The 27,302-nt window shown below is 42.5% G+C and overlaps 1 protein-coding gene across 13 annotated transcripts in view; it reads left to right on the top strand.

Moving 5' to 3' along the window:
* Positions 1-27,302, top strand: part of Mpp7 (membrane protein, palmitoylated 7 (MAGUK p55 subfamily member 7)) — a 278,928-nt gene that overhangs the window by 98,481 nt on the left and 153,145 nt on the right. For all 13 annotated transcript variants that reach the window (NM_001081287.2, NM_001360860.1, XM_006526327.3 and 10 more), the window contains one exon: positions 15,347-15,465. In NM_001081287.2, the coding sequence (NP_001074756.2) occupies positions 15,347-15,465 (119 nt within the window). The remainder of the gene's footprint in view (positions 1-15,346; positions 15,466-27,302) is intronic.

The following is a 27,302-nucleotide window of genomic DNA, read 5'->3' as shown; positions in this document are numbered from 1 at the left end:
CCAGGTATTCCTACCTAACCTTAACTTTTCCTCGGGTTCAAGACCCTTGGAAAGGCCTGTATACTTATTTTGTGTACCATATTTCCTCTTTGTTCCTACTCTCTCTCCCCGCTTTACTTCTGATAGCTTGTCCTGAATTTCCTCTAGAATTTTCAGCCCTATCTTAATCACTTGATAACATGTGAAAAGGAACAAAAGGGCTCCTAACACCAGAAAAAATTCAAGGCCAAACATATTCCACTTTACTTCTGATAGACTGTCTTGAATTTCCTTAGAAAGTTCAAGATCAGACTTACCTCGTAAAGCTGTACTCACTGGTACTCTCGTTCCCCAGCTGAAAAGTTCTGAATTCATACAGTTGAATCCTTCTTAACAGTCTGCTTTACGGGAACCTTTATTACCGCGACCCGCAGTTCTGGTTCTGGAATGAGGGATCTTCCTTGCGCCAGTCCCGAGTTTTTTCTCGTCCCGGAATTCGGCACCAATTGTTATTAGACGCGTTCTCACGACCGGCCAGGAAAGACGCAACAAACCAGAATCTTCTGCGGCAAAACTTTATTGCTTACATCTTCAGGAGCAGGAGTGCAAGAAGCAAGAGCGAGAGAAAACGAAACCCCGTCCCTATTAAGGAGAATTCTCCTTCGCCTAGGACGTGTCACTCCCTGATTGGCTGCAGCCCATCGGCCGAGTTGACGTCACGGGGAAGGCAGAGCACATGGAGTAGAGAACCACCCTCGGCATATGCGCAGATTATTTGTTTACCACTTAGAACACAGCTGTCAGCGCCATCTTGTAACGGCGAATGTGGGCGCGGCTCCCAACACAAAATGATTTCTTTTGGGTTAGTAACAATAAGTGATATGTGACCAAATATAGTGAAAAGCAGTAGAAAATGACTTTTTCTAAATAACTACTCTTTTCTGTAGATGAGGTTGTGGTCTAGGCTTTGTCATGTTTCTCCTCAGGTTTTTAGAGGATCTGGGATATGTGCAAGGACACCGTTTATATTGGCTATGGTCTAGATTAATTTTTCTACCCTAGCTTGGAGGGCCAGAGAGATGTCCCAGTCAGTAACGTGTCTGCCACACAAGTACAAGGGTCTGAGTTTGGAGCCTCAGCTCAACTATTTGCAGAGTGGAACAAATCTATAAACCTAGTTCTGTAGAGATGGGACCGATAGCCAGACCTCTGGGACTTTCTAACCTGCCATTTTAGCCAAACAGTGAACTCCAAGTTCAGTGAGAGACTCTGTCTCAGAAAATTAGGTGGGGTGTGATTGAGGAAGACACCTAATGGATGTCCATTGCTGACTTCCACAGGCATGCTTACACACACACGAGCATACACACACATACACACACCGCACACACAGCAGTAGAGAGGGAATGAGAAGGAAGGTTTGTGTGTTGGTATGTTTTGTATGTGTGCGTTGGGGACCAGAGTCCAGCCTTAGATGTTCTTCCTCAGGTGGAGTGTCTCAGGTGATGTCTGCTGTTTTATATATTAGAGGCAGGCTCTCTCACCAATCTGGAGCTTGCCGATGGGCTGGCTGGCTGGCTACCCAAGTCCCAAAGTGTTGGCCTCTGCAGCCTTGAGATTTTAAGTGTGTGCCATCACAGTTTACATTTTTTTTATGTGAGTTCTCAGAATCAAACTCAGGTCATCACCAGCCAAGTTATTTTCTCAGCCCTTACCTTCCCCCCCCCCCCTTTTTTTTGGTTGTTTCTTGAGACAGGGACTTATGTAGCCAAGGATGGCCTTGTTCATTGTGACTCTACTCCCTGAGAGATGGATTACAAGCATGCACTAAGACACCCAGCCTCTATTAGTTAATTTTTTTAAATCAAGATTTAAGATTAAAACAAATATGTCAGTATAAACTGTATAGAACCTGTATAGCCACATCTCTTCTTTATAGCCAGTGTTGTTCAAAGGGTACAGTTTATCAACAGTGGACAGGGTCAGTTTAATAACTGTTCTGTATCTGAAGACTCATTACTGTAGAATCATGTTGCTTCATGTTCTCTGTCCCTAACTACACCCTGCTCCCAGCCACCTTCTAAGCACCCTGGTCTCATTTGGTCCCAGATACTTCTCTCTTGGACGTGTGGTCCCCTCCCTACTCACAGCCATGAGGCTAGCTGCCTTACTATTCTCAGTTGTGTGCTCTTCATTGTACTCAGGCCTCCTGTGATGTAAAGTATATTACCTGTTGGTTGTTTCTTTCATCCAGATTTCCAGTCTACATAAGCAGACATGAGTCACCTCCATGTAAAATATGCTAGTGACACCCCAGCCCTCATGCTTTGCTGTGTAGTTTCTTTGGGCTTTCCAGACCATTAGCACTTTAGAAGTCAGAGTCTTTCCTTTCTGCTCTGCTTGTGGGCTGCTTTGATAGGGGACAGCCATCCCAATGAGAAGGTGGCTCTTGATCATTAGAAGGATCAATAGCTTTGCCAACTTTCATTTTTTGTATTCTTACCTGTTCTTGTCCTCTAATGCAGTGGTTCTTACCCTTTGTAATGCTGTGACCCTTTAACACATTTTCTAATGTTGTGCTGACCCCCAACCATACAACTATTTTCGTTGTTACTTCGTTACTGTAATTTTTCTATTGTTATGAATTATAAATATTTGCTATGCAGAATATCTGATATGGAACCTTGTGAAAGGTCATTCGATACCCCCAAAGGGTTTGTAACCCACAGATTGAGATCAGTTGCTCTACAGACTTCCCTTTTCCTGCTGCTAGACTCACCTTAATGGTGAGAAGATGATTTTAACAATAAAGATTAATCAGTGCAACTATCCCTACCAAAGGACAAAGCCTCTTTGTGACTCTCTTGGTGTAAATTTTCCCCTCCCCCCTAATGGGCATGTGTGCATGCATGGGAAATGCAAGTGTGTGTGTAAGTGCATGCATGCATGTATGTGTGTGTACCAGAAGACAACCTCAGGAGTCATCCTCAGGCAGGCCAGCTGCTTGTTTTTTATCTAGGCTTTCTCATTGCTAGAGGCTCACTGGTGAGTCTAGGTTGAGCCCAGAGACCCTCCTGTCTTCAGCTCCCCAGACAACACTGACATACAAAGGCCAGTTCGCACACTCAGCATTTTAAGTAGGCTCTGGGGGTCAGACTCAGAAAGATTTTACTTGACTGAGCCATTCCTCTAGTCTAGCCTCTTATGTAAGTTCCTGATTAATGTTGGAGCATGTTGTATTTTTATATGAAAGACAGTCTTGTTACGGTTCAGATCCCAAGATCTTTCCCTAAAGTTAATATAGTCTTTGAAATGGAAGATGAAAATAAATCAACACTTTGAAGCAGTAAATAGGAAACTGTAAGTAGGGATTCCCTGCAGTTTTCTTATGAATGTTAATTATTTTACAGACTTTTAGAAAAATTACTGAAGGAACTAACACCAAAGGCTCCACCCAGTGAGATCTAATAAAATAATTCTCTGCGAGATGAATTATATTACTGTTTTCACCATTTCAGAAGATAGCCTGGATTTTTCCAAGTATCAGTTTGCCCTAAAGAGTGGGGATGCTGCTGTTGATGTTTATGGAGCTCACTGCATCCAGTGAGCTGCTGCTGCCTGCTCTCTCTACAGAGGTCAGATGTTTGCATCCAGGCGGACCAAATCGTTTGAATGGACATCTGTTTGTCTGTTCTGAGTAATCACTTCAGAGAGACAGCACCATAATCCTGAGGTGGGGCACCCCAGCGCGTCCTGTGCGGCATTGGCACTCTGCAGGGAAGTGACAGTCATAATTATCTCTAAAGAACTCACTTTGTTGTATGGGTCCATGATCATTTTGTGCATACTTTAATGACAAACAGCTTGCTCTGTGGAGCTTCAGTTTGGATTTTGATACAGACGACACAGTAATATATTTACTTTCAATTTGCATATACTGATGGATGCAGTCCATTTCAGCCCTTAGCATCACCATTACCAACGTTATGGGTATTCTGTGCAAGTGACTTGTGGCTTGTATCTGTTCTAGTCTCTTTTCCTGTCGAAGTTGCAGACATCTGAGGAAGCAGTTTAAAAGGGAGAACTAGTTACTTTTCTGCTTAGCATTTTTCTGTCATTGTGGCAAAGAGAGGAGGTGGTAGACCTCTCATCAGTTCCGGGGGCGGGGGGGGGGAGATGCTGGGGGAGTAGAAGTTGATGAGCACAGTGACAAAGAGCCAGCTCTCTCCTTTCCTCTGTTGTATTCTCTTCAGGCCTCTGCCTGTAGGGTAGTGCTACCTGTGTGCTGCACACGCCTTTCTCCTTTCCGGCCCTTTGTTTAGAACGGCCCTCACAGAGGCTGTGGAGAGCTGTGCTTTGTTGACCCCTATGAAAAGATGAACAATCGTGCCACCTTCACCTTGAAATTTAGCTGTTTGAAGACAGCTTTGCCCTTTGCCTTTCTGTACTCCTTGTTCTTCACTATGCAAATATAACTTGATGATTCAGGCTGGGATCTGATTCTGCTTTCTCATCTCTACTTCATTCTTTACAAAATCACAGTGCCTACTTTTTAAAGACTTATTTTATTTTATATTTTGTGTATATGTGTGTGTCTGTGCATGTTTTTATACATAGGAGTATAGGTTTCCAGAAGAGATTGTTGGATCCCCTGGAGCTAGGGCTGCTCAGAGATTCTGTCTAGATGTCCCAGTTACAGAGTTAGTAATTTGTTTATGCCATGTTGGAGTTTAGCACGCTGTCCTATATACAACCTCTGAAATTTGGTTCCCCTTTTAGGAGGTATTTCTTTTTCTCACTTCAGCACCTGTAGTTAATTCCTGTAGTTCCTGTTGGTCTCACACAGTCCTTTGGGAAGGTGGTCCTGAAACAATATTGTTCCCAGTCCCTGACACAGGCCCCTTCTTATTGTACCCATCAAAATCTGTGTTTATAACAGTGTCTAGCTCTTGTACTGCTGGGGACACAGCTTTGGTCTTTTTCCTTTCCATCAGTGTACTGAAGTCTCTTTCACAGTGCCTGATACACATACAGCCAAGATCATTACTTAGTGAGGTCTGGAGAGAGGGTCTAGAGCAGTGCTTCTCCACCTTTGGTTTGTGGCCCTGTTGGCAAATCTATCTTCAAAATATCGCATTGTAATTCATAACAGCAAAATTATAGCTATGATGTAGCAATGAAATAATTTCATGGCTGGGGGGTCCCCACAGCAGGAAGAACTGTATTAAAGGGTCACAACATTAGGGAATTTGTGAACCACTGATCTGGCAGTGGGGTGGGGTTGAAATATAAGGGAAATGAGAAGCTAGCCCTAAAGTCTCTGTAGTGTGTTATGCTGCACCCGGGAGTGTAACACTGGTTTGAGTTTGTGATCTAGGAGTGGAGGGAGCATGAATGTAGGCATTTCATGTTTGGGGTAATCTTGAACTGGAAGGAGTGACTGTGACAGCTACTGGGGAACTGGCATCAACTTCAGGGTCCAGGAAATGCTATCCTCTCTGGCTGACAGAATGCCTGGGGAACCTCTGAGCTATGCTCTAGAGAAAAACCATGTCAGATTATTACTCAGGAGTTTAGTTTTAAAATTAAAATATCTGTCTTGTAAAACGCCAAGGAACAGAGAAATAATTGCAGTAACAATGCAAGTAGTTACCCCAGCTCCGTTTCTCTTCCTTGGGTAAACATGGGTAGATCCTGGAGGTGGCCCTCAGTCTGTTTATACCCTTAGTGAATAGGGAATGGAGGTGAATTTTCCCCATCCAAGGGACTGCAAGGTTTCCATGACAATCTTGCCAATATCATATATTAACTCAAATCTGTTGGGCCTGTTCTTTTCTTCTGGCCAACTCTATCCAATCCTTGAAAGCTATAGCCATTCTCTGCTGGCCTTACCCTCGGCAAACTATCACGCTGACTCTTGACCGAAGGTATTGGCACAAACACAAGGGAGTAACTGTGGTTCTTGAATCTGCTTCCTATGCACTTTTGCCCCATGTAGAGCACAGGCAGCTGCCTAGTTCTCCTTCGTGTGGCCCCTGTGCTTCTCACTCACTGCGACGTAAAGCTGTGGTTGAGTTTTCCTGCCCTGCTGTCTCTTGCTGTTAGTGTGCAAGTCTACTGACTTAATCAATTAGAAGTTTCTGGATATGGAATCTAGGGCCTCACAACACTCTAGACCAAGCACTCTCTCTGCCACTAAACAACACCCCTACCTTTCTTTCCTTTGTATTTTGAGGTGAGTCTCATTTGCTACTCAGGCTGCCCTGAATTCATGCTGCAGTGCAGGCTGAACTTGAACTTGTGACCATTTTGCTTCAGCCTCCAGAGTAGCTCAGATTACAGGTCTGTGCTACTAGATCTGGCTCTTATTTATTTTTTAAAAAAATACCCAGATCCACTTAGAAATAACAGGTGTTCTTTGTGCTAAAACTTCTGAGGGCTGTATGTGTTCATCATCTTTGACATACTTCTTCCTGAATTTAGCTTTATTCCTCCAGTTGACTCTGTCAGAATTAAATCCAGAGACCTGTTTTCAGGCCTTCTTGTCCCTAGGTTTACAGAGTAGATTATTGACTCTTCCTAGACTTGTTTTAGGTATTTCAACCCTTGGTCATCCTCTCTGAGTGACCATGGGTCCCTCCTTTTTCAGGAAGGTGGGCTGCTTTCGTGCCTTCCGCCTCACACCCTTGGGAGTGTTAGCCACGACTGTGGCTTTAGATACCTTCTAAGTCCCAAATTTGAGTCTTTAGCCTGTTGAGCTGTTACGCTCCTCATGTGTATGTCCACTGTCTACCTGCTGTCTAGCAGCTATTTCAAATTCAGCATTTCTAACCAGAGCGGCCCTATTGTCCTCAGTGGCAGTTTCAGAAGTCCTCGGACTCCTCTCTCTCCTGCATTGTCTCTGGTGCTGCCCCCTCACTACCTCTGCTTCTGTGATGCTAGCCCCCATCCATGTTGCAGTTTGCCCCAGGTCCATGGGGTTGAACATTTGTAGCCGCAGCACACTGAAGGTGGAGACAGGCAGGCAAGGTTCGAGGCCAGACTGGGCTGTATACAGACACCATGTCTTTTTAACAAAAGTGCTACGATCTATTCTAGTGGTTGATTAACCACTACTGAATGATCTTTTTAACCAAGGTGATGAGACTGTATGAGTATGTTACAACTTCCTATGAACCACCCATTCATCATAATTATGATTTTTATGAGTTAGGTCAGTGTTTCTGCCTTCCCCAACCAATCACTGATACCTGTGTCTGATACGTAAAGGTAGTAGGATTATGGTACAGCATGAGTTTATTTTCACAAAACTGCTGTTGTAAAATTTAAAAAAGGAAATAAGAAAAAGAAGAGGAAAGGTGAGATTACTTCCTTGAGGCTGCCAATGCTTTAGCTCCTTTAAGCTCATACATGGAGTGCTCAGTGACTCCTGACTCTGACCTGTGTGCTTGGTGCTCACTGGCCTCTGTCAATTGCAAAGCCTGATTCTCTTCAAGAATAAGATATCAGAAGTTTGTAGAACATTGCTATAGAGAAGATAGTCACAGCATATTTATGTCCAATCTAATAGTTCAGTGGCTTCGAAGCATGTAGTTTTTAATCTTTAAGGAAAAGAGGCAGATTTAAATCATGAAAATGAAAGCAGTGCCAACACATTTCAATCCACTCAGATAAGAGAGCAGAGACTGTGGTCCACAGGGGATGGCTATTGGCCTGGCTCACAGTGAGCTATCTGATGCTGCATGGGTTCTCATTTTTATATTGCTTTTTGTACTTCCATGAAGCCAGAATTTGCCATATACCATGCTCTGGACTGGTGGGATTAGTTTGAAAGGTTTTGTTATCAAACAGCAGGAGCCAATGAGCTATTTAAGATCTTTGTGTCTACCTTCACTCACTCCTGTTAGTATAAACACCTTCCATAGCTTGTGATATTATTTGTTGTATTTTTCCATGTTTAGGAATTATTATTTGATTTTCACAATACTGATGATGGTCTAACACAGGTCCTTGTGTATGCTAGGTAGGTAGTTTGCCAATGAAGTACAACCTCAGTGTCTATTTCTTGTCTTAATGTGAGGAAACCATGATCTATCTTCTTCCATAACTATTAAACATTTGTGAAGAAGTTTCAATTGGGGGCTGTTTTGATAGGAAAGAGTTGTACAATTGTACTCTAAGAATGAAAATCAATATAAAAGCTGTATGTCTATCTGTATGTGTGTATACATACCTTAAGAGGAAATCACAGGGATCAGTTCCCTGTATCATAGAAGCTAAGAAGTCCCATGAGCCACCATTTGCATCATGGATACCCAAAAGACCCTGGGCTATGATTGTTCAAATTCTGAGATGTAGGAGCCCGTAGTGTAGGTCACTGTCTGACTGAGAGAGAACTAGCACTGTGGTAAGGATTGGGTGCTGGTATAAGACTGGAGTCTGGAGTCCAGAGAGCTGGGAGCTACCATGTTTGCCATGAGGGAATCGGAAAGTGAGTTTCTCAGTTCAGATAGAAGGGGAGTTGTCTCTCTCCCTGTGATCGTGTCTGAACATGTTGTTTGTGGTAGGTTTGTCTTTACTCAGTCTCTGATTCAAATGTGTGCTCCTCCCAGCTGCACCCCCATGGGCACATCTAGAACTATTACTGTTCTATGAGAGATTCAGGATCTCTGAGTCCAGTCAAGGAGACAAGTGAATTCAGTTACTGCAAATGTGTTCATTGTTTAATTTACAACATTGGCTTAATTAGTTTCCCCCAGCTGAGATGTAGAGTTTAGAGTTTGCATGCTGTTAAAAATAGGCAAACAGGGCCCCTGAGATGGCTTACTTCAGATGGTAACTGATGGCCTGAACTCAGTCTTAGGACCCACATGGTGGAAGGCAAGAAACAGCTCCTGCATGTTGTTTTCTGTCCTCTACACATGCATGATGGCCTGAGTCCCCTGTTCCCTCTCCTCTCTTCTCCTCTCCTCTCTTCTCCTCTCCTCTCCTCTCCTCTCTCTCCTCTCCTCTCTTCTCCTCTCTTCTCCTTCTCTTCTCCTCTCTTCTCCTCTCTTCTCCTCTCCTCTCCTCTCCTCTCCTCTCCTCTCCTCTCCTCTCCTCTCCTCTCCTCTCCTCTCCTCTCCTCTCCTCTCCTCTCCTCTCCTCTCCTCTCCTCTCCTCTCCTCTCCTCATGCATGATAAGCAAATATAATAAAGATAGATGAATACTGTACATGCCTTTGATTTAGTAGGATTTCTCTCTCAATGCTATATTACCTCTCAGTCTTCACCTGTCAGTAACATTAATTGTATCCCAGTGTGAAGCAGCAGAAAGCCAGCCCCCCACCCACCAATGAAGAAAGACAGTCTGTCCCCCCAAAGAAGAGACTCACACTTAGCTAGTCTGTAGATCAGGCCATTTACCATTGCACTACCTCTCTGCAGATTTCATTGTGTGCTCTATGAAAATTGATGAGACCTTGGAGGACTTCTCCATTGCCACTGTCAGTGATAAGTTTTGTCAGTAGAGGGCACTGGCAGGACACTGCAGCAGGAGGAGGCTGTGGTTTTCATTTGCTGAGTTTTACTTCTGTCATGGACTCCGTAACAGCCCTATGAGGATCTCCAGTCTCCACTTTGAGTTTGAGTAACACACCCACAAAGAGATTACTAATGAGCCTCGTAGACATGCCTGGTTGGCTTCCTGGGCTTTGTGTGCCTGCACACCTGGGGGTGTCCATTGTCTGCTGTGCCAGCACTGTCTTATGCTGTTGCAGGGTATTTCTAGTTTCCCAGTTTTTGCAGGAGAATGTCATATTTGCAAACATTAGATCCATAAAAATTAGCTAAATGGTTCCATTGTAGAGGTAATAAAATGTGCATCCAAGTGAGAAGCAAAAACCCAATTGCCAGAAATCAGTTTACAGTGATAGTACCACACAGGCAATGAGAATAGGTCAGATCTTACACAGTTTTTCCAGAGGTAAAAATGATATGTTCAAATTCTAGAAGTGACCCCAACCGTAAGGAAGGCATTATGAAGCCTTGAGTGTTTCCATGAAACATATAAAGGTGGTAGGAGTATAACATCCACATCACTATATCTTATTTTTTATAATGAATTTGCATCTACCATGTAAGGAGCTGATTTAGACAATAATGTTAATTCCTTTAAACGTTATGCAATTTAAAGTTTGAGTTCCTTAGATATAAGTTAGATGTCATACAAAAGCATGATGTTTTTTCTGTATGGCAAAAAATGAATTTGATGTTTAACTTATTAGCCACAATTACAAATTAAAAATCATATATATATAATTTCCAGTTTAATTGTATATGTAGAGGACACATTTTGGATCCATATTATTTTGGGAAAATAAGAGATTCTTACATTTATGGTTGGTTTATGTTTGCCATATTTACCTGTCTGTCCTCAACCTCTCTTGTATATCAGCAGTGATGGATCATAAGAATGCTGGAGGCAGAGAAAGAAGATTTCTCGATTCTGTTAGCTAGCATGGTGATATGAATATAAGACTTCAGTAGACCTCAATTCTTAGGAATTTAAGTCTTTTTAGACTTAGCCCATTTTGTGCTGCCAAAGAGAATATAGCAGTTTCCAAAGACTTTGCTTTCTGTAGTTTCCATTATCTACCATCAGCTGTGCTCTGAGAATATTAAATGGAAAATTCTAGAAATAATCAATTCACCTTCTTCAGCAGGGTGTTGAAATTTTGCGGCATCTCACCTGGAGAGTGATTTACTCCCCTGTGCAGTGTATCCACACTGTATGTACCTCCTGCCCCTTAGTCATCTCACCTGGAGTGTGATCTACCCCTCTGTGCAGAGTATCCACCCTGTGCCACCTGCCCCTTAGTCACTTACTTGGCCTTAGTTACAGGATCTACAGCCAAAAGATCCTGGTGCTTGTGTTTGTAACCTTCCTTTTATTTAATAATCACCCAAGACACAAAAGAAGACATAGGAAACAGTGCGATGGGGTAAATGTTTGATACTGTGATTTCACACATTCCTTAATTCATAAGGAAAAGAAATTTAAGCCAGGCATGGTGGCACACGCCTTTAATCCCAGCACTCAGGAGGCAAAGGAAGGCGGATTTCTGAGTTCGAGGCCAGCCTGGTCTACAAAGTGAGTTCCAGGACTCACAAAGAAACCCTGCCTCAAAAAAACCAACAACAACAACAACAACAACAAAAAGAGAAATTTATTATCTCATGGTTCTTAGCAGCTATTTGAGCACTGCTGGGACAGCGTGGGATAGCATGGGGCAAGCCATACTGTGTCGATAGGTGGCAGAAGGGAAGGGAAGGAGGAACAGAGAAGAGGGTAAAGAGGAGACTGAAGTTCTTTTTATAATGAATTTGCACCTACCATGTAAGAAGCTGATTTAGATGACAATGTTAATTCCTTCAGGCACCACCTCCATGGCCCAGTCACCTCTAATGTTTACCTCCCAACATACTATGTTGGCGAATTCCCAACCTGTGCTTTTGGGAGAAGGAGTGGCTCAAATCATAAATACCTAACTTATCTATTACTTCTGTCCTGATTTCCTCCTTGGCAGGTCCTGACTCCTTTCCCTTATGTTCAGAGACCAAGAGTAGGTTAAGAAAAAATTAAAGATGTACCTTCCCTCTAAATATCTAGTTCTGAAAGCATTCAGTTGAACTTAAAGAACATTCTTCACTGTTGGGACTCAAATACATTCAGTCCTGAGTCAGGACAGAGGCTCCACTCTCCTCACAGACTGGTGATTTCTGGAACCTGTACTGCCTTCTTTGAAACGGCATGCTTCTGGCCTCTTGGCTCTGTCACCATGCCTTTATTAATGGTTGACACCATCCTGTCTCTTCTAGCATTGGTTGTGACTTCCAGATCAGGCAACTGAAGGACTGCGGTTGTCACTGGAGTGCCCGATTGTTATGGTAACATATCAGTAAGGATTGTGTCATGCTAGAAAAGCCAGAAAACTCAGGTTTGGGAGCCTTTGCTAGCAGGAAAATTATTTTTTAATGCTTGAAGTATAAAATGGCTTGTTTCACAAAATATAAGCAATACTTGTATAGAGTTAACACTTTCCATGTATAAAGGAGTGTGTTATTATATCCACTTGGAATTTCTGATGAAGCTGTTTTGACTCTGAACCTTGGAATACAGTGGTGTTTTGTTCTAGAGGAAGATGCATCAAGGAAAGAATTTTTTATACCTCGTACATAGGATTTAACAGCCTCAGGATTCCATTGAAATTTAAAGACAACCATTTGACCTTAATATTTTTGTGCCACTATTTTTCATTTTGAGATTACTATAGATTCGTGTGTTATTTTAAGAATTGATACAGACTTGTATGTCATCCACTTCTTTCCAGTTTAACATCTTGTGTTGTGGATGGCTTTGTGCGGCTTGTTTTCCTAGGACAGACTGTCTGGAATGACAGGTGGCTTCTTGTGAATGAATCCCCTAATGAAGAAAGGAGTATGGAATATGGAGTGAAAAAATGAATTACAAATAAAATGAATTGAAAAGGAAAATGATCAAAAAAAAAAAAAAAAAAAAAAAAAAGGAAGAAGAAAGGAGCCAATCACTGGGCGAGTAGGCGGGACTTCCCGGTTGGACAGAGTAGGAGAGAAAGCAGGAGAGTTAGGTCCCTTTTGGAATGGGGGCAGAGGGGTAAGATGTAGCTGCTAGAGTTTCCCGGTATCATGGTGATCCACAAAGATTTGCCACCGGAGGAGTAAGATTTTAATAAAGCTTGCAAGATGAGGCTTTAATTGCTGCACCCAGAGATTGAGTTACCATTGTTTCTGATCTAAGTTTGTGTTGCGTTTTCCTTCTCTCGGTTGTTTATCTGGGTTCAAGAAAGAAAGGTATGGCGGCCAAGCATGAGTTTGCCTGAGGTGGTCCTGAGGCCGTGGGGGATTTGAACATGGGGTTGGTGTGGTAGTGACTTGCCATTGGGAACCTAGCGAGCTGGGTGGAGAGACTGTGGAATTCGGAGTCAGAATCTCCACCAGATAAAAACAGGTTAGTCATTGCCTACCAGTGCATGGCAGGCCAGGCTGCCGGGGTAGAGGCACAAGCGCAGGAACGTGCGGGCTCGATTTTTCCCAATATTTCCCCTTAACAATCTTGTATCAACCACAGCAGAGTGTGGCAGTCAGGAAACTGTAATTGATACAACCTGCTATGACTTGAATGTGTTCCCCAAAGTTCATGTGTCAGGAGCTTAGTTCTAGGGGTAACAGTATGAGGGACGTCAGGCCTTTAATAGAAGGTCAGTCCAGGAGGATTCAACGCTCATGAACGAGTTAGTGTAGCTAGTGCAGGAGTAAGCTTGCTACAAACGATGTTCTGTCACCTCTCTCTCCTGTGTTTCCCCTTATGGGATGAGAGTACAGATACCACGTAAGGTATCTCCCCATGGCTGACTTCCTGACAAGTACTCTTGCATTGTTTATAAACTGTCCTTCAATAGCATTCTGCTGTAGCAGCTTGAAGCAGTGTCCAGCACTCCAGGACACTTATTCACTTTTATGTGTTTGTAAGTGTTTAGCTTTATGTGTATAAATTACCATTTGCTTTTAAACACACATGAGATAAGGCTCAGCTAAATCACACGAAATGCTTTAAGTGTAGACATGGAGATCTTGGTTTTTCAGTAATACTGATTCAGTAATCAGTAGCTAGATCTCACTGAGTTGTATATGGGCTATGTTGTGTTCTTACCACATGCCAGGCCTTCTCGTATATTGTCTGATGTAGCCTTCCAGTGATTACACCATGAAATTTACAACAAAGTTGGTTTACTATCCTTAATTAAACCTGAACTCATTGTACCAAGGAATAGGTAAGTTTTCTTTTACAACTTCTGAAATCAATAGAAAAAAAATCCACCCTGTTTTTTCATAATTTTACATTTTAAGTCTCTGACATAAGCACTGACCCTGGGCAATTATGGAGTTTGGGGATGTATCTCTGTGGGAGCTAGGATGGGGCAGAGGATGAGTGCGGTATTGTAAGTACAGTTATGCTAAGATATGTTCCAGTCTTTAATTATAAAGATGGTCTGGTTTAGGCAGAGTGCCAGGTTTTTAAAGAGAATTGATGGAAAATATCAAGAATACTTAGTAATATTATTGGAGTTTTTCACAGTCTAATTTAGGGTTATTGTTAGGATGTTTTTTTGGAAGGGGGCTAAATACAGCCCAAGGGATGCTTGGATTTAATTAGATATTCATAGTTACATATCTGCCTTTAGAGTGCTGCCTCATGCTTTTGCCTATGAACTAGGACTGATATGTATTAGAAACATAATAGATATGCTAATCAAGAGTCCATAATTTACTCTTCCTTGCTTGTTAATCATGTTGTAATATTCTCCATGATGAAAGGCAGCCTTTACATGTGTTGCCTGCCTGAGGAGGTCTTGGTGTTTTTGTAGACAGTAGACAGAAATAAAAGGAATTTTGTCCTTTTTACCTCATGAAATCCCACTGGAAAATGCACTGAGTGCTGGGAACTGATACTGACTTCTGCCAGGTCATCTCCCTCCGGAGTCACGGACAAGCACTGTTGGAGCAGTCTGTGGAGTAGAGACTGGCCGCTTGTGTCTGAGATGGGTGCTTTCTGTGGTGGCCTCCTGTGGAATGAATGCTGTGCTTCTCTCTGTCTCTAGCATTTGTCGCCCTCTAGCATCTCATTCTAGGTGCGCCACAGCAGTCAGCATCTGCTACCAAAGAAGCTAATAAACTTTATACACCACAGATGTAAGCAATGGTCTGCACAGTCCCTACAAAAAGCCATAGTCCACAGTGGTGGACAGTGCATGAATTGCTGTGTGAGGTCGATTTTGGCCCACGTGGCAGAACTTCATTTGCATCTTAGACAATGCAAATGTTTTGAAACTTTATGTTCTTAGAACTTCCTTGCAAACTACAAAGCCTTTTTGTAGACCACTATGTCCGTACTCTCCTAAGGAAGTTTTTCTTCTGTGTGACTCATTCCACTCCTTGGCTAAAAAGAACGGAATATAGTAACAGTCAAGGAAAGGAAGGTGTGCCTTTCTCTCATATTTCTTTTTTGTTTTTGAAGAATGGTATACATTTTCTGTCTCAGGTTATATAAACTTGCATAATGTTGACAAGCATGAAAGGTTAAAAAAAAACCTATCCTCTTAATATATACTTCTTTGAAATTTAAAAATCAAAACACTTCCTTTGCTTTTCGAGAGCACTGTTTTGCTTGACGGCCCAGAATAAATCCAGTAAAAGTGACATGTTCCAGCCGTCACTTACGCGTACACCTTCAGGGGAATTCATGGGATCATCCTAAGATTACACTTTGTGTTTTATTTTCATTTTATAGGTCTGTATGAGCTGTTGGCTGCTCTGCCTGCCCAGCTGCAGCCACATGTGGATAGCCAGGAGGACCTGACCTTCCTCTGGGACGTGTTTGGTGAAAAGAGCCTGCATTCACTGGTCAAGGTAAGCTACACTGATGTCAGATTCTCTTTGCAAAAAGCAGATGGAAAAATATTTTTAGTGCCATCTAGTAAACCAGAGATGTGATTGTTATTGTCTGAAAACAAAACAGCCTTGTTCTGTTTCATGGCTGGGTGTGGAAGTTGTTAAATATCTTACCAGAAATACATAGGTGACTTCACTGAAGGGCAGCGATGCGGCTGCGCATGCTAATGTGGCAGTGTTCAGCTGCCCTTGTTTAGACAAAGGACGAAATAGTGGCAGGAAGGTTGAGACTCTGTTATGTTCGACATTCTCGAGCTGGAATTTCACTTAAATAAACAAATGTTCACAGCAGAAATGAGAAGGAATATGTGTTCTGAGGTCAGAAACGGCAGCAGGCCAGAAGCCACGTTAATTTAAAATAATTTCCTTTAACAAAGTCAACTGAAATTCTAGTAAGCTGTTTCTTTTATTGGCCTGACTCCATCGAAATGGTATTTTGTAGATAAATACAGTGGAGCTAAATACGAATAAAAACAATTTTGGAGACTGTTGTAAGGAAAACATCCCACCACGAGAACCATCAGCCACTAGGAACCAGATCCCGTCTTAGAGAAACACTGGGAGTGACCAGCACTCTTAAAATAGTAAAATGAGAAGAAGAAGCTCACTGGAAACTATGCCACTCCTGTTTCTGGAAACCCGAACTGTGTTTTCTCTCATCTAACTCAAGCTGAAAGGAGTGATGGATCTTTCTTGTGTCTGTAGGAGGCTGATGCCCACGGTTCCCTGAAACCTGGACTGATTTTATTCAGCTAACTTTGTTATGGTTGCCTGTCGGGATGGGAGACTTTTAACTGATACATAATATTTGAAAATTCACTTCTGAATTGCCAGTGTGTACGGAACAGGGCTGTTCTGTGTGTCTTCTCCTGAAGTGGCTGCTGTGAACAGTGGCAATGCCTGAGCGGCTACAGGCAGTGTGTGGTACTCCCCTAGCAGCACACTGAAACATCATTCATTCATTTACTTCTTCATAATGATGCAATTGCCAACATGTCTTTATGCTGTAATTCATTTTAGGCAGCTTAGTTAATTTCTTGGGGCAAGTGAGAAATGGTTTTTGGATTACAACTGAGGAATCCATGCCTTAGTATAATAATAATAGAATGCTTTTGTGTTGAATGTAGGGAAGTTGAGTAGCTACAGACGTATGCACACTGATTTTAGCTTTTGCCAAAAGCACTAAGGTGTATTTGCATTGGCATCATCCCTGGGTCGTTAAGTAAACATTTCCCCAAATATAGGTGTTTGTGTATTTATATTTGTAACATAGCTGCAATTTCATTACCTAAAGTGGAAGTCAGAATGTGTACCAGCAAGTTGACAATTTCTATAAAACTGTAATTATCTCAGTTCTTGGATAACTATGTAAGTCAGACAGATTTATTACGTATTGAGGAAAAGGTTATCGGAGCACATAAAAGGTCAAAGAACTCTGAAGGTGGTGGTTACTTCTGCTAAAAGAATAAACTAGCGTATAAAACAAATCCCTAGTCACACTGGATGGCGAGCCTCAAGCATAGGATCCTTGCCAAAGTATCCATCGGAGGCAGTGAGTAGGAAGCATACAAGAGGGTGCTAGTATCTGGTCCCTAAAGCCAGTGCAGCGAATGGTGGATGTTGCCAACCTTTAGATAGCACAGTTGACGTGTACACTGTCTCAGAGGTTGTCAGGAATTGCTATAGCAGGGATTTTTTCAAATGAGTCTTTTGTATTGCTAGCGTGTTTGTGATTCCACCATACGCTCCTCTGCCTCCAGCACTGATCAGATGCAGACCTCCAGTGTGTCCTCTGACTGACCCATTCTATTAGTTTTAAATATGTAAAGTTTAAAACGCCTCCAGGAGGCAAGCTCATGGGATCTTAGCTTAAAACAGCTGGAACAAACCATGTAACTGCGTTCCAAACGCCTCTATTTAAGGCTGGGGGACAGAAGCCTTTAGCTTTTGTACATAAATCTTGCTAGAGCCAAAGGAATTTGTTTGAAAAGATTTGTTATAGAGTGAACCAAAATGTGCTTTGGTTTTATGCTCTTGCCTGAAGTGAAAGCCGTTAGTGTGTGATTTAGAACTGGAAAATGCAGTGTTTGATTTTTATTCCAGCACAGAATTTTCATGCTCCTTGTAGTGTGTGTGCGCGTGTTGTGTGTGTGTCTGTGTGTGTATATGTGTTTGTGTCTTTCTCTCTCTCTCTCTCTCTCTGTGTGTGTGTGTGTGTGTGTGTGTGTGTGAGATATTACCACACAGTTTTAAATGTTTAAAGTACTTGTAACTTTTGGGTCTAATGCAACATATATTCAAGAAGAGATTTTGTACACACAGTCTGAGCAACTGTCTTAGGATAGTAAGATTGATCTTAGAAGACCTGTCCAACTTTTGGACAGTGCTACCCAATATTGCCATCTGTAAAGTTGATGCCCCAGAACAGCACATCTGATTTACTAAAATAAAATAAAATAAAATCACCCCAAAATCTCAACATTTTAAATAAGTTTATGATTTTGTACTAGAACACATTCATACTTAGATGCATTGGCTGAGGGTATTTTTTCTCTTTTCTTTTTTTTTAAATATTGGATATTTTATTTACATTTCAAATGTTTTCTCCTTTCCAGATCTCCCCTTCGAAAACCCCCTATCCCATTCCCCCTCCGGAACCCTGCTTCTATGAGGGTAATTTTTAAAAGAAAAAAAAGCTGAAACTAGATGGCGGTGGTGGCATACACATTTACTTGTAGCACTCAGGAGGCAGAGGCAGGCATATCTTTGTGATACAGAGTCTACAGCGTGAGTTCCAGGACACCCAAGGCTACACAGAAACCTTGTCTTGAAAAACACCCCCCCAAAAAAAAACCAAAAAAACAAAAAAACCAACCAAACAAAAACAAAAACAACAAAAACCAAAGGACTGAGTAATAAAAGGTGCTAGTGTGGTGTCTGTCAGTTTGAGGAAGAAGGTGGTACTGACAGGCTCTGAAAACTCTCATGGCTACTTGATGTCACCTGCACAGGTGGAAGCCTATTGAGCGTCCTGTCTGGGTGAGGGAACACACACTGCCCACACAGCACTTGCTAGCACACAGGGTCCATGGAGCATATCTTTTATGCACTAAGTTCATTTCTAGATTTGTCTTCTCTTCTTACTACCTTTTTTTTTAAAGAATGAGATTTAAATTTCATTTAGTTGTGTGTATATTTATAATCTGATTTAAATTTATTTTAGAATAAGAACTTGCTTAAATATTGGATTTCTTTTAAATTAGGTTGCATTTGTGTCTCCTCAAGAAACTTCTGTTTTTAACAAAATTTTGTTGGCTCTCAGGATAAAAATATCCAGTCGTTATGACTGTTAATTCTTGCCATGTTCCCGCCATCCTTTCAGTAGTTGTGTCGGGGGAAGACATGAGGAAAAGAAGTTATTAGAGATTTATGCTTTTCTAGACCCTGGAGTATTTCAACAAACACAAATTTTGTATTTTAAGGGAGGTTTTCCTTGCACAATAGAATTTTTCTGGGATTTCAGTGTTTAAAACAATAATGCTTAGAGCTGTGGAACTTCAGTTGGTGAAGTGCTTACCATAAAGTCACGAGGCTCTGCATTTGACTCTGCTGAGCCCATGTTAACACAGAGGCCTGCTACTTTGCGCTCATGCTGCTAGGACAAGGAATTCAGAGGCAGGCGGATCTCAGAGGTTCACTGGCTTATCAGCCCAGCCTGCTTGGGAGCCATTAAATGTGGGCACTGGGAACTGAATTCAGATCCTCTGCAGGAGCACTGCATGCGCTTAGCCACTGGGACAACCCTCCGACCAACGTGTTATCTCTTGGAAGTAAATTGGTCTACTGAGAGGCTAGATGCGGCATGTTGAAGATGCTGACAACAAAGCATTGGTTTGCATTTTGAGAGGCAATTGTTCCCTAGCCATTGAGACTCCTCCTGCTCCATAATCTACACAGGTGCCAAGCTACTGGAGTTGGGAGGGGACTCAGGAGTCATCTCTATAAGCTGTCTTATGACATTAGCTAAGCGTCTTGATTAGTACTGAACAACAGTGCTAGGAGTGGCCGTTTTTTGCCTTCTTACTTGTTTAAGGGAGAAAAAATACAATTGTTTTCTCCTTTTCACCATTTGAATAATGGTAGTGAGTTGGACAGATGACTCAGCAGTTAAGAACACTTGACTGCTCATCCAGAGGACCTGGGTTTGGTCACAAACCAATGATAAATTCCCTCTCCTCATCTCAGACACAAGCATATGGTACACAGACATACATGGTGGCATTGAACTCAAGTTGTCAGGCTTGTTGGTATGTGAATTTTCCTTCTGAGCCACCTTGCTGGTTCCCAGTGTCTGATTTGTAATTGCTGTGTGCTATAGTTTTGATACAGGTTGTACTTCCTTCCCTAAGGCTCTTGCTTTGGAAGAGTGGCCTCCACTGGGATAACACTGAGCACTGATGGGAGAGTCTGGTGCTACCTGCCCTGAGCAGGGATTAGTTCTCATTGAGCCTGGCCCCAGAGTTGCATTGCACTCCGACTCCCTCTTCCCTTGACATTGCTGTGGCGTAGCTGCAGCGTGTACTGTCTCACCTGACTCCTGTGAACATGGCTAACGATGTTGACCTCTAATTCTGAGAAAGCAAACCTCTGTTGTCTTTAAAGTACCACCCTCAGATTCCTCATTATAGAATATGGAGTGGTTTGTCTGACCATTCACATGTAACATCATGATTTGTGTATTGGGTTCATATTTATCATGCCTCAGTAGCATTCTGTTCAACACAATTGTTAGTTTTAGCCTGGGACCATACCCTTACTTATCCTTCCCCGTGTTTAATTGGACATTTTATGTTATACCAGTTGCCCTCTTAGCATTTCAGTGATATTTGCCTCCTAGTACATTTACAGTTAATTTGGATCTGCCTTCAGATAATGCTACCATTTCACAGGTGTCAGGTACAGTTGTCAACCAAGAATATGCTACGTTCTTTATTCCCCCTTTCTCTTAGTACTCCTGTCAAGTCTAGAACCACCCACCCACTAAGTGGTTGTCTTCACTGCTTTGAACAGACAGCTAGGTATTAGCTGAGAAATTCCCAGTAAGAAAAATAAAGGGTTGTAGTTTACCTTCACTAACTACTTTCCCATCATTCCTTTGTTGTTAGTTAGTTAGTTTGTTTGTTTGTTGTTTTGTGGATCTCAGTACTCTAGCCTGAGATCTACATAATGTGTTTTACTCTGAAGAGTGACCCCTAATACGTTTTTTGGAAGGCAGGCCTACTGGTAATGAATTCCTTGCGTTTTTGTTTGTCTGGAAAGTTCATGTTTTCCCTCTACTTGTGACATGTAATTTCACTGGCTACACAAATTGTAGAGTGGTGTTCTTTTTCTTCCAACATGTAAAATATTTTCCTTAATTGTTTCCTTGCCTGCATGATTTCTGATAGAACACTAGTGTTAATCTCAGCCAAGTTCATGGAAGATAAGGGTCACTAAAGACAGGGTGTTGTGGTGATTCTCATACCATCTCCCACCCTGAAGCTTCTTCTTATTTTTGGTCCTCTGGTTTTAATGCAATGGGCAAAGGTGTGGATTCTTCAGAATGTGTCTTAATTTTTATGGATTTATTTATTTACTTTTAGATTCCTGTGCTTTGGTTTGTGTTTGTCATTAATTTTGGAGAACTCTGGCCTCTAGTCCCTTCCCATGTTTGCCTTTCCTCCTCCCAGTTCAGTGTTACCTTTTCCTAATTGCCTCACAGCTCCTAGGGTTTTGTTTCTCACCCTTCTCCACCAATACTCTGGTTTGCATTTCCACAGGGGAGCTGCCATTAATTATCTTCCCCTTCTCTGGTATGGGGTTTAAATGACAACAATGCCTTAGGTTCCTGTCTTTGAATCCTTGCTCTCCAGTTGGTGATGCTGTTTGGGGGAGATTAAGGAAGCTCTAGGAGGTGTGGCCTTGCTGGAGGGAAGTTCATTGCCAGGATGAGGCCTTTAGGGTGTCTAGCCTTGCCCCACTTCCAGTGAGTGCTTTAGGCTTTCTGCAGGGCTGCCTACTGCCCTGCATTTATGGACTCTTTCTGCGGAACAGAGAACATGTTTAGCTCTTCCTTCTTTAAGCTGCTTTTGGTGGAGTATTTTATCAGAGCAGCAGAATGTAAGTGCTACACCTGGCTGCTGTGTTCTGTTGGCTGAGAAGCATAGCAAAGGCAGCATTTGTTTCTTCACAGCCATCCTAGTTGCTAGACTTTCCTGTTGATGATGGTGGCATCAGTCTCTGCCTGTTACCTGCCATGGTGGCTCATGCACTGCTTCCTCCATTTGAACTTTCAGCATATCGAGTATAGTTATTTTAAATTCTTTGTTTCCTTTGCCAAATCCACCTTGTCTGACTCTCCTTGATACTTGATTCATCTCCTTGGGCCTTGTTTCCCTGCTGTTATCCTGCCTTGGAATTTTTTGTTGAAAACTAGGTGTGATTTGATGGGGTAACAGGAACTTAAGGAATCCAGCTTTTCCTGTGAGTTTTTATGTTGGTGTGGCTTAGAACTGAGCGTGTATAGTTTAGTCCCAGAATTTGAGTTTCCTTTGTGCCCTTCTCCCCTAGCCACTCAGCTATTTGTTCTTAGAATTTTCTTTTTCATTTTCTTTCTTCCCTTCCCTTCCCTTCCCCTCCCTCCCTCCCTCCCTCCCTCCCTCCCTCCCTTCCTTCCTTCCTTTCTTCCTCCCTCCCTCCCCCCCCCTCTCTCTCTCTTTCTTTCTTTCTTTCTTTCTTTCTTTCTTTCTTTCTTTCTTTCTTTCTTTCTTTCTTTCTTTCTTTCTTTCTTTTCTTTCTCTCTTTCAGTGGATATTTTATTTATTTACATTTCAAATGTTATCCCCTTTCCTGGTTTCCCCTCCCAAATCCCTATCCCCCCACCCTCCCCCCCCACCTCCTGCTTCTATGAGGGTGCCCCTCCCCCACTCCCACCCTGGCATTCCCCCACACTGAGGCATCTAGCCTTCACAGGACCAAGGGCCTCCCCTCCCATTGATGCCAGACACGCCATCCTCTGCTACATATGCAGCTACAGCCATGGATCCCTCCACATGTATTCTTTGGTTGGTGGTTTAGTCCTTGGGAGCTGGGGGGAGGGGGTGCTCGTTGGTTGATTACTGTTGTTCTTCCTATAGGGTTGCAAACCCCTTCAGCCCTTCAGTTCTTTCCCTAACTCCTCCATTTAGGTCCCCCCAACCCCTGTGCTCAGTCCAAGAGTTGGCTTTAAGCATCCGCATTTGTATTTGTCAGGCACAGTCAGAGCCTCTTAGGAGACAGCTATATCCGGCTCCTGTCTGCAAGCACTTGTTGGCATCCACAATAGTGTCTGGGTTTGGTGTCTATATATAGGATGGATTCTCAGGTGGTGCAGTCTCTGGATGGCCTTTCCTTCAGTCTCTGTTCCACACTTTATCTTCATATTTCCTTTAGACAGGAACAATTCTGGGTTAAAAATATGGAGATGAGTGGGTGGCTCCATCCCCCAACCAGGACCTGTACTTTGTTGAGTCCTGGGAGCCTCTTGCTTTCCTGGCATCTGGGACTTTCTGGTGGCTACCCCCAGTTATCCATCCCCCATTGCTACCACCTTTGCTCAATTTCCTGACCCTCTATCTATCATCCTCATCTCCTCCCATACCTGATCCTGCCTCCCTCTTCCCCTCCCCCACCTCTCTTCCTCCCAAGTCCCTCCCACCCTCTACCTCCCTCCCATGAGTATTTTGTTCCCCCTTCTAAGAAGGACTGAAGCATCCACACTTTGGTCTTCCTTCTTCTTGAGCTTCATATTGTCTATGAGTTGTATCATGGGTATTCCAAGCTCAGTGAGTACATACCATGTGTGTTCTTTCGTGACTAGTTTACCTCCCTCAGGATATTTTCTAAAAAAACCTTTTTAGAGTTCTGCCTCAAGTACCTCAAAGCTCTCACTTGTTACCTATTGGGATAGCATTGTAGACTTAATTGGCGATGGCAGATTTTTAGAAAACAATTCAGCAATCTTATTAAATGCCTGCCTTCTTTTCTTCTTCTTTTTCTTTTTTCCTTTCCTTTCCTTTCCTTTCCTTTCCTTTCCTTTCCTTTCCTTTCCTTTCCTTTCCTTTCCAGGTGGATCTATTGGGCAAATGTATTTGAAGCATATTTATTTTCTCATCCTGCAACTGAAATTCCAGAGTAGCCCTTCCCTGACTTCAGAACTGGTGGCTCTTATGGAAGAACATGTGCGGATCCTTCTTTGTCAGGACCCTCAGGAGATTGTAACTCTCACGCCAGTCTTAATTTATAATACAAACTTGAATAGCACATCAAACACCGTAGAGTAACTATATCTATATATGAACATACGTAAGTTCTAGAGTGGTTACGAAGGGTTAAAGGTGCAGCTTGTAACAAAGAGGCCTGAGAAGCCCAGGCTGGGAAACCAGTAGGACTGGAAGATGTTGATAAGATGTATGGATAAAGCAGGGGAGAAGCTGAACAAGCAGAGTGGCCATACACATCACAGATCTGAGAGAGAGCAGCAGAGGAAAAGGCAGGAAGAATTTGTCCAGATGAAGAAACAAGTAGGTACACAGATGGATGGCAGGTCCAGATGGGTGAGCAGGAGTTACAGGCAGATAGCAATGGTAGATCAGGATTCCTTAACATACACTCTGGGTGGCCGGATGGCACACTGGTAGGGACCTTCACTGTTCTAGAGTTGAGCTTCACCTCTTTCTGGGGTCCATATGAGGTAGTTTTAACCTTGATCTGGTGTGTCCTGTACATTTTTGGTCTGGTTTTCCTCATAAAAATTTAATCCATTCATGGGCTCTACAGTATCAGCTCACCCCAATACATTTTATAGAGTGGTATCCTTTCTACTCCCAGCGAGAAGTTGTTTTCAGGCTTTGGGACAGCAGTTGTGTTGGACATATGGTACAGTTTGTGAGTGCACTCAGGTGAAAGATCATCTTCCATCTTTAAAGCAGAATCAAATGTTACTTGTAAAAGTGGGGTTCCCTCAGGGCAAAGCATAGCCTGAAAAACTGTAGTCTTCCACAGTATGGAGTAGCTTAGGGAAAGGAGTCTGACCTCAACGTCCTTTAACAGACTTGTTTCTGAACTAAAAATTTGAAAATTAACACAATTTATTTGCTCTCTGTTTGGGTTTATTAGTTTTTACTGGAAAAAGCATGAAGGAGGCCTCTGTCTTTCTCTGTGGAAGAGGTCAGGGGTATGTGAGATTAATCATTCTTTACCCTTATAAGTGAAGTGCTGTGGTTTGGTTATCAGTTCTCTTTAAACCAGTTACCTGTATAAGTTTAGGTGACACTTCTTAGTACCATGACACTCTTGTTTGTTCATCCTTTGCCCTAATTAATGGAGTGTTTTGAGGTAACACACATCTCTTCACTGGAGCCTCCCTCTGCCTCCCTCTGGCTTTCTTTCAGATTCTCAGTCCTAGTGATGGCCATTAAAAACATATACATGAGATACTTAGGGTATAGTCTAGAAGGTAGGGTTTACTGCAGAGTACAGAGGGACACTCTGAATTGGTGAGAGAGGACAGTGGCTAAGGGCACAATTCTACCCGTTCACATTTATGGCATGCTTGATTCTATTGCTAGTGTCTCTTGGGCAAATAAACTTCATCTAAAGTGTTTTCTTATGGAGTGCTTGTCAGACTCATTCTATCAACTGTTAAGGGAATAGAAAAAGTTATTGTCTGTGCTCTTTACTAGAAAGTTTCTGGCTAGACACTGATCTTAGGCCTTGCCAAATATCCATGATGCTACATTCTAGTCTTCGAGTTGATGATCAGCGTCCTCTGGCCCCAGCTGTTGGTTTCAGAAGCTGCTAGTTTGGAAAGAAGGGTCCATCTCCAGGGCTCTCCAAGCCTGCTGAGATCTGACTAGCTACCTAATGGTTTTATCGTGTTTCCTAGTCGGTTACTGTCAATTTCTCTCATTTTTTTCCAAGATGAGATTTTATTAAGCCTCTCATTAGAGGATTAATGACTGTCATTGGGGGTGACATTCCTGAGGTAGTGAATTAGATTCTAGGCTGAGTTAATTTTATAAGATATGTACAAATGCAGGGGTTTTTGGAAACACATCAATCTGTATGGAGAGGGAGGGATGGTGTCATATTTAGAGAGCAAACCCCTTTGGGAGCTTACGTTACTTGCCTCTGAAGTATTGTTTGCCTTGGGTGGGAGGAAAGAGAAAAAAACAGCCAGACACCGTGAACGATCCATGGCCACCTGGTCTGACAGAGCCGCTCCTTGGGCCCCGGCAGCTGGTTATGCTCCTGGGCCAATCAAACGTAACTGTCCAGCCAGCTCTGTTGGAGAAACCAGACAGACGTATTTCATACGTTACAGGTTACACTTTTCTGGGCACAGAAACACGTACAGCCTACTGGAGATAGGAATTCCTGAGGCTCTGGGTAAATTGTTGTTTTTGTAATTCATACTCTCAAAACAATGGCCATATGTGGCCCTTCTTAAGTTTGCTGGAGAGAAGAGTGAATCAGAGCCAGGTTGGTGAAACCGTGATGGATCTGCGTCTTTACCCAGTCTGAGTTTGCTATAATGGAATAGTGCCTTTTGGAAGTTAGAGTGCATACAGATGACTTGGCAAGAATTCATGCTTTCAGAACAACCACCTAACGTGTGTACTTAGCCACAATTTAATGGGAAGGAATCTATTAGTCCCACAGAAACATTTCTTTCCTAGAAATATCACTGCCCTTGAGAACAGTCATTCATTAGAATGCCTGAAGTCAAGAGGTCTCGAATATTTTCATTTCCTTTGTCCAGAAATTCCTGTTACTCCCTAATTCCAGAGACTAGGAATTCCAGAGAACAGGAAGGTACTCCGCTTCCCTAGATACTGAGCTCAGCAGGGCAGGGGCCTCACCAGCAACTGCACTCCCAACCTCAGGAGGAATTGCCAGATTGTTCTACAAGGATTGATCTTAGTAGGAAAACAAATGCATATTGAAACACGCATTTATAAATCTACTGTCTTGGATCAAATGAAAATTACAAGGAAACCTCTTAAATAAGCTGATTTGGGCTGGAAGTCTAGATAACATTCCCTGAAGTTGAGTTAGGTACCATATGTCCTTGTTAACCGCTACTACCACCACCACCAACATGACGGAATGAAAGAGACAGCAGTCCAAGTGTGCAGGCAGAGGAAGGTAGTCTCCAGAAAGGAATGTTGTGTCTGCAGCATAGCATTTGTGATTCATCTCTATTGGGTTCCCATCCATCCTCCCACACCCCTCTCTCCCCTCGCTGCCATTTCCTTCTCATAGCTTGCACCATGGAGCGATGGGTACACTGAGTCTTTGTATCAGACCTAGTAGTGTTCTGTGTGTTCAAACTCCAGCACCTGTCAAGATATATCTCAGTCCTGGTTCAGGTCTAACCCTGTGCAACTAGGCTGATTGACTTCGATTCTGGCCTTAAACATGGCCTTATCTGCAGTCTTACCGACACATAGTGCCGCAGTTGCTTTATATGCAGAGTACCTGCTTTGCAGTGCTTATTATCAAGATCGATTATTAATAACTTAGTGAATCAAATTCAGATTAACAAATGAATATGTGAAGGGTACTTTAACTGGTATCTGTTGCATAGTGAATTATAACTATAATGAGACTAATCAATATTACCTTCATCACCCCTATTTTATTTTATTTTATTTTATTTTATTTTATTTTATTTTATTTTATTTTATTTTGGTTAATTTTGATTTTTCGAGACA

Source organism: Mus musculus, chromosome 18, assembly GCF_000001635.26.
Source record: "Mus musculus strain C57BL/6J chromosome 18, GRCm38.p6 C57BL/6J".
NCBI classification, from domain to species: Eukaryota; Metazoa; Chordata; class Mammalia; order Rodentia; family Muridae; genus Mus; species Mus musculus.
The sequence above is the reverse complement of the archived record's forward strand: the minus strand, read 5'-3'. Positions and strand labels throughout refer to the sequence as shown.